The sequence below is a fragment of the Neoarius graeffei genome, chromosome 10 (assembly GCF_027579695.1).
Source record: "Neoarius graeffei isolate fNeoGra1 chromosome 10, fNeoGra1.pri, whole genome shotgun sequence".
Taxonomy (NCBI): Eukaryota; Metazoa; Chordata; class Actinopteri; order Siluriformes; family Ariidae; genus Neoarius; species Neoarius graeffei.
Window position 1 is genome coordinate 62,147,187 of NC_083578.1, and position 13,208 is coordinate 62,160,394.

General features: G+C 42.9%; 1 protein-coding gene across 1 annotated transcript in view; it reads left to right on the forward strand.

Annotated features, from left to right (window-relative positions):
- The first annotated feature begins 276 nt into the window (after window positions 1–276).
- Window positions 277–13,208, forward strand: part of gnai3 (guanine nucleotide binding protein (G protein), alpha inhibiting activity polypeptide 3) — a 102,839-nt gene continuing 89,907 nt past the window's right edge. Inside the window, exon 1 of the mRNA XM_060932034.1 lies at window positions 277–953. Coding sequence (XP_060788017.1) covers window positions 836–953 — 118 coding nt within the window. The 5' untranslated portion in view covers window positions 277–835. The remainder of the gene's footprint in view (window positions 954–13,208) is intronic.

Here is a 13,208-nt window from a genome sequence, read left to right on the forward strand (position 1 = left end):
TGGATGGCTGGAATCTCTACAGTAGAGGGTGCAAATGCACCCTTTATAAAACCCTATGGCAGTTATCATCACCAGGAGCACTGTGTCAGCTCCAAGCTACCGTTATGTGGACTCATTCAGGACACGCTAATATGAGAATAAAGCAAGTGACATAAGTTGAACCAAAGAGATAACGGCTGGCAAATACTCATTTCGAAAATGGCGCTTGATGACAGAAGAACTACATTTCCCAGCATTCCTGTAACCCCGGCCCCGCCCTCCTGCAGCCCCCCCACCACGGCTGTGGGCTGAGCGCGTGCTCTTCAGCGTCTCACAGGCTTGTCAGCAACTTTGAGGAATTGGGCTTTTTTTCTCTCCACTGAGTTGTTTTTAAAGAATATATTTTAAGGATATCTTACGCTCCAGCTGTATTTTTATTTTTATCGATATGGTATTACTTGCGACTTAGTGGTCACTTTTTAGTCAAAGAAATATCCAAGTGAGCTGCTTTCTTTCTCCGAACCGAACACAACGCTTGGTCTTGTTTATGATCTAAACTAGCTGGGTTTGTTTGTTTGTTTGTTCACACACCACTTTTTTTAACGACTTTATCGTTTAAACGAAGTCGTTTTAATTCCGTCGGATGCCAGTTCGTTTCTTTCCCATGTGAGAATCGTCAGAACCAGCCAACCAACGCCTTTTCTGTGCGAGCCGTAAAGCGTATGGTGTGAGAACAAACCCCAGCAGCCGAACACAGCCCGGTGCGCCATCACCTCATTACTGTTACTGCTCTGTTTTTTATTTTAATCAAGCGTCGTTTCTGTTGTTTTAGACAACAGACGGGTTTTAGGTGAAGATGGGTTGCACCCTAAGCGCTGAGGATAAAGCCGCGATAGAAAGGAGCAAAATAATCGATAGGAACCTGCGGGAAGACGGAGAGAAAGCGTCCAGAGAAGTCAAACTGCTGCTGCTGGGTAAGTAAGAGCACGTTTGGGTACAGTGAACGCACCATTTATCCTCATTCATATATGTGTGTGTATATGGACTACATATGCGCCTTAACGAATTGCTGTGTACTGTATAGATAACATTTATTTTGGGGTTCTGGTTATGTCAGTAAACCCTGTGACTGCTCAGTTTCTGAATAAAACGAGTTGAGTGAAGGTTTGTGTGAGAGGACTGTTGGAGAATCATTTTATTTCGACGGTTTGGTTTTTAAAACACGTCCAGTCTTTCATACAAATAAGAAGTTAAAATACTGAAGTGCATTGAACTCTGCATTTCCTCACTGGGTTAATGTGAGCTGTGCAATAGGCCTTTTACTGTGCTGATTTTTTTTTTTTTAATGCTGTTTTTGGTTCCTGGTTTGTCTGTAAACCTGTTTTACAATCAGGGTACGCAAGCTAAAAATCACGTTTAACACTTCAGTATCAAAAGGCTTGACTAAATCAACTTGGTTGTTTATTGTAGCCCTGTGATAGCTCTATTTACCATGCAAAAAAAAATTTGGTGATAACGTTATGTCATATTTAGCAAAATTACTCGTGTCATTTAGAAAAAGTGTTTTTTTGACCACAGGTAGCTCCAAAAGGGATGCACTTACATCATTCTCATCTCGTTATCTCTAGCCGCTTTATCCTGTTCTACAGGGTCACAGGCAAGCTGGAGCCTATCCCAGCTGACTACGGGCGAAAGGCGGGGTACACCCTGGACAAGTCGCCAGATCATCACAGGGCTCAGACACAGACAACCATTCACACTCACACTCACACCTACGGTCAATTTAGAGTCACCAGTTAACCTAACCTGCATGTCTTTGGACTGTGGGGGAAACCGGAGCACCCGGAGGAAACCCACGCGGACACGGGGAGAACATGCAAACTCCGCACAGAAAGGCCCTCGCCGGCCACGGGGCTCGAACCCGGACCTTCTTGCTGTGAGGCAACAGCGCTAACCACTACACCACCGTGCCGCCCTACTTAAATCATTCTTTATACCATAAAACAAATATTTGGTTCCATATCATTGGAAACATAGTTGTTTTAATGTTGAATGCCAGTAAGTTTTCAGACTATTTTGATCAAATTAGTATGTAATTGTGTCAAAAAAGTCCTCTCCGAGACAGCTAATTTTTCAATATAAAATAACATATCTAAAATGATTTTCATCCTAAAATGTAGTCAAGATACAGGGCTGATAGCGCTCCGGCTATTTCCGGATTTCCGGCGTAGCAACGTGGCTGATTTTTTTTTTTTAATCGTCCTTTCTGTCGTTATTTTCTGGATTCGCGATGCGCAGACCAATTTTAACTGTCAACTACAGATACATGTCTATGTACAAGACGATAAGCCAATCAGAAATAGGGCGGGCCTTTGTCTCAGCCAATAACAGTAGGCTAGATTGATGCTGCTGAACCAGGCTCTCACACGAGCCCGTTTGTGCCGACTCGAGTCCCGCATGCGCCTCCCAACTTGTCTGTGGCGTCGGTTAAGCATGGCTACGTTTATGAAGCCAGGAGAGGATGTATAAAACATCGATAAAGGTATAAAAAATAAATGGCGCTGGGGTTGGCTGGAGGATTTGGGTGTTGACGGTAAACCCTTTTCGAGCTGGTGTCAAAAGTTACCTCAACCCGGTGTATGTTACTGCACTTTATGTAGGAAAAAGTTAGTCTATGGTACAAGTGGAAAAAAAATGCTACCCCGGCACGAACAAGATGCTTTCCACAAAGCAGCAGCCAGGTCAGTGCAATATACATCACGTTTGCCAGGAGCAAGTGCCACAGCGGACATTCCGCCCTCGATTACAGACAGAGTGACTGATTTAAAAATCCGACTGTGTGCCTTCATTGCGGAACATGACTTGTCGTTCACGGTAGCTCAACCACTTGTAGCCCTGTGTAAGAAAGTCGCCGAAGATGGAACCGCACTTGCACAGCTCTCCGTGTCAAGACAGCATGCGAGCTATCTGCTCACCCATGGCATATCGCCAGAATTTAAAAAACGTCTGTCTGAGAAACTTCGGAGTTCTATGTTTTCCCTCAATATTGACGAGGCCACGGACAAAAACATGGACAGGATTATGAATATACTTGTCTGGTTTTATGACGAGGATACAGGCAGTGTGAAGACCCAGCATCTTGCCAGCAGGAAGGTTAACATTGCAAATGCTGAAGCTTTGATTGCAGCGCTAAATGACGTCCTGCGCTCATATGGACTCGACTGGACACAAGTTACCAGTCTGTTACTTGATAATTGCGCCGTTATGAGGGGGGAAAAAGTCTGGGCTGGAAACTCTGGCGAGAAAGGAGAATCCTAATCTACTTGACATATCTGGAGACACGGTGCATATGGTGTCAAATGCGGCAAAAGCCCTTCTGAGCCCATTTCGATCCGAAGTGGAGGATTTTTGCTCCGATGTCTACTATGACATAGAAAAATCGCCCAAGCAAAAGGAGATATTTTCGCAATTCCAAAGTTTATTGCATATCCCCCGGAAGAACTTGATGAGGCCCATCAGCAATAGATTTATCCAAATGTTGGAGGTCTGTAACCGGATGAACGAGCTTCTGGATGCTGTTGTGCTGCACTACTATCACGTAATAGACCCCAATGAAGAACACAGATACAGGTAGTAATAATAATAAATAATAACACCTGTGATTTATTTAGGGTGATCGCCCCAAATCAAATTGAATGAGGCCATTTACTTCCAGTGATTGTGCAAAACTGGGCTAATAATGCCAATCTAAGTTTTGAATACATTGGGAAGGACATGGGCAGTGTTTTCCTGAGTAATAGGGTATTGAAATGAAAGTATTGAAAAAAGAATCAAACTATTATCAAAAATAGTGACTTCACGATAGTGATGTCACACAGGCTGTTAATTGTTTGAATAATGTGTTAAAACAGTACGTCGCATACATAATACCCCCACCCCTTACCTCCTGAGAAAGGAAAAAAAAGATCAGGCTCAGGATTTTTTTTCACTATCAGCCCTGAAGATCTTGGGACATAAATATTAGACAACTAACACAAAGCTTACAGCCTTATATTTAAAAGCACTATGGAAGTAGTGGATTCTGAATTGTCAAAAAAAAAAGTCCTCTCCGAGAATCACTTCATTTGTTTCTCCCAGCTCTGCTTAAAGCTACACTTAATCTTGTTATAATACAAACTATTACACCTGCCTATCTGTTCTTTAACTTCACTTAAAAACTGGTACAAGAACCAGTTTGAATCAATTTGAATTTTGGACCCCTGTGACACACACTTTGTACCCTGATTGTAAAACAACCCATATTGTTCCCCATGGTGTGACTGGGAACCATCTGATGGTTATTTCTAATGGGATTTAGAGCTCTGTGATGGTGAGTTTTAGTACCAGTTTGTATGGGGTTTTTATTTCTACTTCATTCAGTGGAACTTTTTTTGGTGTTTTGCTCATTTTCTCTACTGAACATGAAAAAGAGCAAATTTACTTATGGCACAAATGCTATCACTTCGTTCATATTTATTACACAGATTATGTTCATGTCAGAGCGGTGGAGTGGTGATCACTGTCGCCTCAGAGCAGGATCAGGACACTTCGTTCAATGACCGTTTCGTTCATCCGAAGCCTTTTTCATACACGCTGTCAATTATTTTATACGTGGTGACAATATGTGCGACAAAATTGAGCCAGAATCTACACGGTCGCCTCACAGCAAGAAGGTTCTGGGTTGGAACCCAGCAGCCGGTGAGGGCCTTTCTGTGTGGAGTTTGCATGTTCTCCCTGTCTCTGCGTGGGTTTCCTCCGGGTGCTCCAGCGTCACGGTCTGAATTTACCACCAGTCTGAATTTACCAGGTAAATTTAAACTGTAGCAGCCACGGTCTAACCTTACCACAGTGTAAATTTACCAACTTGGTATAATTGGGCCTAGTCTGAATTTACCAGCCTAATATGAGATTTATGTTCATACTTGAATTATTTACACTTTATCTTGATGAATATTGGTTTGTTTAAGTAAGACTCCTCATGATTATAATAATTTAGTTATTCTCTCAAATTTACCAACTTGGTATAATTAGACTGCTGTCATTGGACCTAGTCAGAATTTACCAGCCCAGTATGATAGATTTATGATCATACTTGATCCACAAATAAATGTTCACTTTATCTTGATGAATGAATGAATGACCCGTGCTTTAGTTCCAGTTTATGCACCAAGTAGGCTGATCAGGACCAGCCAGGAATGATGAACTTTATCTTCATGAATATTGATTTAAGTATATATATGAAAGAACGAAGTCAGAATGTAGTGTTTTGAACAACTTTATTTTTACACATGCTAATAAAATTCAATCCAAACCATTCACAGTTCGCGTTCTATTAGTCCACAAATGTGTTGAAATGCTCGGTACAAAATCGCAGCAAGAATTGGTAAATTTAGGCTTCCCGGAAGTTGGCCGGGAAAAAAAATCGGTCTGCGCATGGTAAATTTATACCAGCGCGCGATCAGACCGTGACACCGGTTTCCCCTACAGTCCAAAGACATGCGGTTAGGTTAATATGGGACGGCCTTGGGCTGAGGTGCCCTTGAGCGAGGCATCTAACTCCCAACTGCTCCCCGGGCGCTGTTAGCATGGCTGCCCACTGCTCTGGGTATGTGTGTGTTTTTTCACTGCTTCAGATGGGTTAAATGCAGAGAGGAAATTTCACAAGTGTGTGATGAATAAAGTTTCTTTCTTTCTTTCTTTCTTTCTTGGCTCGGTAATGCACACTGACATGACGTAATACTTTGCACTGAAGGGGCGTTTTCTCAGTTTTTATTTAGGCACGCTGTTGCGTCGTGTGCAGGTGAGCCTCATTAACAGCGCGTGTGCGAGAGTCCACTGGCACGTGCGCAGTCCAGAGCGCGCCCGAGAGTCCTTCAGGTGCGCCGGTAAAGTGCGTAGGACTGACACCCACAGTAGTTGGGGCTCCAAAAACGGATATCTGGCAAGTGCGAGTGTAGATTTTCTGTGTAATTTGGTCTAATAAAAACGATCTCTCCCCAGAAGCGGCCCCAGCCGGACGCACCCGAAGTTGACACGCTGATTTGCGTTTCCGGTTTCGTTTTCATTTTGCAATGGTGCCGCCCCCCCCCCCCAAAAAAAATGCGCGAAGGAGTATTTCTTGGATTTTACATGAATACTAGGTAGGGACCCATAGTTTATCACACTCACAGAGAAAGGGGAGTCTGGGGTGATCTTTATGCGCCATTAGATTTCACAACTCGCATTTGGTGGGTGGTTAAACTGCACACTGCAAAATGTTTTGTTTCGGTCAAATTCTGTTGAATTCCTTTTTTTTTTTTTTTTAAACTTTTTACAAACAAATACTTGAAATATAAAATAATTTAGTGCATATGAAAAAGGCTTTGGACGAAATGACCCGTATCCCTCACAGCAAGCAGGCTCTGGGTTCGAACCTGCAGGACGACTGAGGAGTTTGCACGTCTTCATCGTGCTTGTGGGGGTTTCCTCCAGGTGCTCAGTCCAAAGACGTGCAAATTGGGTCACCTGGTTCGTCTAAATTTCCCATAGGTGTGAATGAGTGTGTGAATGGTTGTTTGTCTCAGTGATAGCCCTGGCTGTTGGAGAATAATGGCCCTTTTCCACTACCCTTTTTCAGCTCGCTTCAGCTCGCTTCAGCTCACTTCAGCCCGACACGGCTCGCGTTTCGACTACCAAAAACCAGCACGACTCAGCTCGTTTCAGCCCTGCTTAGCCCCTAAAACTCGCACCGTTTTGGAGTGGGGCTGAAGCGAGCCAAACCGTGCCGACTGAGGTTGGGGGCATGAGCAGACACTCCCCTGTGCACTGATTGGTGAGGAGGAGTGTCCTCACATGCCCACACACGCCCCGCGAGCGCGCTGGGATCTGTAAACACCGCAAACCCGGAAGAAGAATAATTACGAATTGCGAGAATTTCTGAAGCCTTATGCGCCTCGCCTCATCTATACGCTCTTGCCAGTATCTGTCCGCGTTGTCGGTGACAACAAGCCACAGCACCAAGACCAGCAACACTAACGACTCCATGTCCTCCATGTTTATTGTTTACTATTCGGGTCGTGAGACTACCGCTTAAAAGCTCACTGAATCAGTGACATACAGAGCATCGTGGACGAGTTCGCGGAGCGCAAGGCTCGTCGTATGCCCTTCAAATAATGCGCGCAGTAGGCTATTGATGTTTTATTATGAGCCATGTACAGTATGTCGCCGAATGTTTTTTTGTTTCTGAGTTACATGTTCGTTTGAAGGACTTAATGTACAAACTAACATAGTTGCACCCCGGAGTGTTGAAATTGGTAAACACAGTGCATTCAGTGAGGTTTGCACCGCCCTCCTTTTATTTCTGACTCTTCCTGTCAGCGTTGCAACCTCTGAGCGCTCATTCGTATGCCCTTCAAATAATGTGCGCAGTATAGGCTATTGATGTTTTATTATGAGCCATGTACAGTATCCTAATGTTTTTTGTTTCTGAGTTACATGTTCGTTTGAAGGACTTGATGTACTAAATAACATAGTTGCACCCGGTAGTGTTGAAATTGGTAAACACCGCAGTTGCGGACATTTTGTAGCCTAAAATGATGTTATGATAAGCTTTAATAAAGGGCCCGGTCATTTGCCCCGCCCCCGGCCCGGCTCTGACTTGTTCCGCCACTGTCACTGATGTCACTGTTTGCGCTGCTTAACGACATCACATGACGTCCACCCACTTTCGCTAACTCCACCCAATGTGTCCACCCACTTCCAGCCAGCACGGTTCAGCGCGGTTGTAGTCGAAATGCAACTCCAACAGCCCCGCTCAGCTCGACTCAGCTCGACTCGGCACGGCACGGCTCAGCCGCGTTTGTAGTGGAAAAGCGGCATAAGCGTATCTCTAGGTTTTGGTTTTCAAAACGCATAGTCTTTCATGCAAATAAGTTTATTTGCATGCAATCCAGATCGCACCCCATCTCTCGCCCATTGTCCGCTAGGATTGGCTCGAGCTCACCTGTGACCTGCAGTGGATAAGTGGTATAGAAGATGGATGGATGTTCACATCATTTTCACACATTTCGAAAGTGGTGAAATATCAATGACTTCCTGAACTGAATTCCCTCTATTCCATTACCTCCATTTCTTACATGCATACACCCTCTGGTAGACGCAACCCCAGGCACGAGAAGTGGTTTTGTATGTCTTTACTGTTGCCCAAAATAAATAATCTTATCAAAAAATATTTTTTTGGCTGCCCAAAGACTATATGACCTGGGGATGGTACATAAGTTGCCAAATTGCAAACAGAACTCAAAGGTCAGTGGTGATGTAACAGACCTGTTGGACTTAAAGGGGAACTGAAGTCATTTTTAAACTTGCTTTATTTCTTAACGTGTTATTCATAGGGATCGACCGATATGTTTTTTTCAGGGCCGATACCGATTATTATGGAATTGGGATGCCGATAACCGATATGTGCAACCGATAAATGTAAACATTATAATTCACATGAAATTAAACATAGCACACACTGACACAGACCTTCATATCCATGAAATGTATGTTTAATTGTAAAATTGAACATGAAATTTTGTGCAGGGAGATGCCAGCAGCATTTGTACAATAAAGTCAAACATTAGTTAGAATAAAATGAGAAATAAAATATTCACCAGTAAAAAAATAAATCACTCCCTACTATATTACAGCTCACCATTTGCAGTGGAAAATAAATGAAAATACACTCTGGATTCTTCTACACTAAGAACTAAGTAAGACTTACCAACTTCAAGTAGTTTTTAAATAACAAATCAAGTGTAGGGAGCTGCCTGCAGCATTTTTTAAAAAGTAAAATCAAACATAAAGTAGGCGATCACTCCCTATTATGTAACAACTTAACAAGTAACCATCTACGGCTCTGCTCCTTTAAGAGTATATCGCTTTCCGAATCGGAAGCGCTAGCGAGGAGAATCACTTGCGCAAGAATTATAAATAATAGTGGAATACATTACAGCGCAATGTGAAGTAGCATAAGAACATTTAAGTCAAGAGTTTAATTGATGTATTTCGTTCATTACCGTTTATCTAAGCAAGTGCGCATCCAGGACACAATTAACTACTGAGCCCACAACAAGCGTCCTGACAAATTCCCTACAGTATTCCATAGCCTACTAGCACCATATCACACCTGGCTTGTTTAAATGTTCAAATAGCGCTTTATAAAGTTACCTAACATATACAAGTGCAATGCGCTTTTTGAGCACGAGTCACGCCATGAAGTTTACTCATCACCATAACAAATAGCCAGTAGGCTTGCGCTAGCCTACAGAACACAAACACTACATTTTATTTCGTCTTCCCTTGACCACCTCTCTGTATGGCTGTCATTCTACTGTTCGAGTAGAACTACTGACACATTCACAACGTTTCCAGACGGGGATTTAAAAATGACTGTAGCCTACGTTATGCTGGGGACTGCTTACAACATTACATGTAGTTTCAGTGAGACTAGTTGGTTGTAGGCTAATTCAAGTGCTTCCTTCCGTAAGCTGTTTGCCTGGCTACACAGATGCAAATGGACAATTTTAACGAGTAGTAGATGAAGAATGCAAACATATAATGATGTTGTGCTTTTGCAACTTGTTTGTGTGACTTATTGCAGCAAAAGCAGCGTGTCCTTACCTTGAAGTGGGATCTGCTTCTGCCCGAGTGCCCATACGGCTGCGTAGCTAAACAGAGTTTAGCTACACGTGTTGATTGGCTGTATCCCTTGTGCCGCTTCTGCCCGAGTGCCCGTGCGGCCGCCTTGAAACAGTTCACAACAAATCAGATGTTGTGGTGGGTGGGACCGTGTTCTTGAACTCGGAGGCGAGTGCAGGAAAGGACGTGCAGTGACAGTCGCGTTAGGAACGAAATGGCTGCAAAAAGGCATGTTATCGGCATATCGGTGGAAATTATGGCCGATACCGATAACCCTAAAAATGCAAGATATCAGCCCGATATATCGGCCAGGCCGATTATCGGTCGACCCCTAGTTATTCAATTACGTTTTATTAACCTTATATTGTGACTCGTATTGGCATATTATATTACACTGATCAGCCTTTTCGGTTTTTAGCCATGTTGAATGCAGTTCGTATGGTCCACGGCAGGCGTCGCTTATCCGCGCGATCTTCATGAGACTTGTGCGAGACTTCAAACGTGAAGTGTCAGCGCTGCCGTTTCGAAAACCGTTTACACAGCGGCCAGATCGCCTTCCAACTTAGATTAATTTCGAGATTTGCCAGCTTCATCAGTGATGGAGATTATTCCATACGACTTGGAACCAACGTGGAGTAGAGAAGAGTTGGAAAGACAACAGGATAAGGACGAGTCCGTCACGCTGGTACTTGCGTCATTACTGTTGCACAATTTAAACGTGCCAGATCAGGCAGCTGGTGGGTTTTCAAAAATAATAAATACATGCATGTATTTTTGTGATAAATACATATTATACTGGGCGCATTTCCCACATAATCCTCACTAGGGTTTCGGACAGCTCTAGAAAATGGCGCCCTATTATTAGTGAGTAGGGAACGATTTCAGACACGGGGAAAACTTCCGGCTTGATTACGTCATCATTCGAAGGAGGGCGCGTGCGTCTTTTGACAATGTTGACAGATGTCGGTCACTTTGATTTCCGCTGTACATTTTACTTCCGTCCTACAATGTCTCGCACAGGTCTCAGCGAATCTCGATTATTGCCGTTGCTTTGACATATGGACTGATGTATTACATAGCGTATTTCATACACTTGCTGTAGCAGCGACAAAATAGCCGTCAGAAATGCATTCCTACATTTTATAAAATGAGAATTTTGATGATAAATTTGCCTTTAGTTCCCCTTTAATATTTTCACCTGTAATAGGAAAACACTAAGATGGTGTTCATGGCTATTTGGTGAGAATCCAAATACTCTAAGTCAATTACTGACACTGAATATTTCATTAATCTGTAACTAAATCAATAAGAAGTCTACTTTCAAACAAGTGGCTCTTTATTGAAGACTTGTCCCCTTTCACATTAGGAATATTGTTGAGTTTCTTTTTCAGCAGGGTGTTTAGAAGAATTAAAATGCCAGCTGTACAACTGCTTGCTTTGACCAAAAAAAGTGTGTGAGGGAATAAACCTGGTAGTTTTCCCTTCAAAGTTTTAAAAAAAAAATTTTTTTATAACTATTGTTTAAAAATGTCAGCTACATGTAATGTTCACAAACGAATAATGCACGGATGAACGTAGCCTGCTAAGCCCCAAATTACAATGAAGGGCTGTTTTGTAGGTCACCCTCCATCACAAGCCATCATTTGGAAAACCCCGGAGTGGCCTTTGGGTTAGCTTGGCTAAATGTAAAGCTTAGAAGAAGAAAGATGAAGTCTCTGTCTTAAATCAAAGCCAGAAGACTGTGAAAACGTCCACTGCTCATGATGTGCATTTTCATTTTAATCGTAGGTTCTGTGCAGGCTTTTAGGCAGGATTTTTTTTTAGGGAGTCTAACTTTTTTGCAGGTGTCACTGTATGTGGCGAGGTGTAGCGGCGCGTTGAGCGCCGCTGGCACGAGTGTTTTAGGGGGTTCCGGGGGTACTCCCCCGGAAAATTTTGAAATTTCTAATGCTCTCAAATGCTATTTCCTTCATTTTGACAGCAAATTTTGAGCAATACAGCCAAGTGTTTTTGCCTTTGTTACAACATTCTTGTATCGTATATTTTTAATGAATATTATTAAAATGGGTATATTTCTGGGATTTTTTGAGCTGGAGTTGCATATTAAGCATGACAAATTAGCTATAAAGCTTTCTGATCGCAGAATACTACATAAATAAAGCTTGTTGTAGCTGTGTTTGTCTCAGTCAGTAGTGCACCTATTGCAATTGCATTACATGTGACAACCAACCCCGGCTGACCAGTTTTGCTTTCAAAGCCGCTAGCGTCCAAAGATTTAGCATAACAAAGAAAAAAACACACAGGAAATATGGCTAAGTCTTCAAACATTATAATGGTATTCGTTTTTTCAATAGAAACCCATTAATTACAAAGCTAGAAGCTATCTTCCTTACCAAATATCCCACGTGTTCGTCCTTTTCACGTGCGTTCTTTGGAATCCCAGCATCCTTTAGAACGTGTCATATTTGATTATTGTTTAGCCTACTAGAAATACTACCCGCCGGCTCGACTACCACACTCTCCACTACGTAGCCTGTAATGTTGGGAAAATCTGCATGAAAATGTGTTATTTACTGTTAAAAGGATTTATTCGGGATAAATAACATGTCAGGTAAGGCCGGTTTTCTATAGACTACATTCCACATTTAGCTGCGGCAATATAGTCTACGGCTATATTGTCTGGATATTTATGCCAGTGTCTCCTAGGCATACATCTTTTCCCCCTCTGCTCTGGGAACGCATATTACAAGTGCTTTGTACACCAAATTTATTTAATAACCCATTTATTTATAACGAGGGCTCTCACAACTTTGAAATTAGTGCAGCCATAGAAACGCGTGTTTCTGTAGCTCTGCGGCGGGTGCCTATATTTTGTACTCTGGGCTCGTGCTGTTGCTATGGTAACCCTGGGCGTCTTCGGGAAAGACAGCTGTCAAAGCGAGACTTCTGAAATTTCCAAAATGGCGGTGTCAACAAAGCTTGTAGATCCTCGGAAAGCTCAGACTCGGCGATTTTTTAACATATTCAGCTAAGTTACCGGACATAACACGGGCGGAAATATTAGGGCGTCTTTAGGGCGTCGTACTAAAAAGTAGGGCGTCCAATTTCTTGTTTTTTTCAGTACAGGGCGTCGAAAAGACGCCCAGACGCCCCTCTATCTAAAAGCCTGGTTCTGTGCACATATGAGGTGCTTGTGAAGCGTTTCTTGTGGTGTCTCAATCATTTCAGCGGTCGTAGGGGGTCCGCAGTGCTCGTTAAACACTGCAGGAAGCCTGTGAGGATTATTACTCCTACTGAATTCATGCAACCTGAACAAATCACATTTTGGATTGTGATATTATAATTTGGATCAGAATCCAAATGGTGGACAAATGATAAATGTATTAGCGAGTCTTCAAGGCAAGTGGACGCCCCGGCGTGCTGCCAGGCCCCAGGTTTTGGTTATCCAGAAAACTAATGGCCCTTTTCCACTACCCTTTTTCAGCTCACTTCAGCCCGACACGGCTCGCGTTTCGACTACCAAAAAC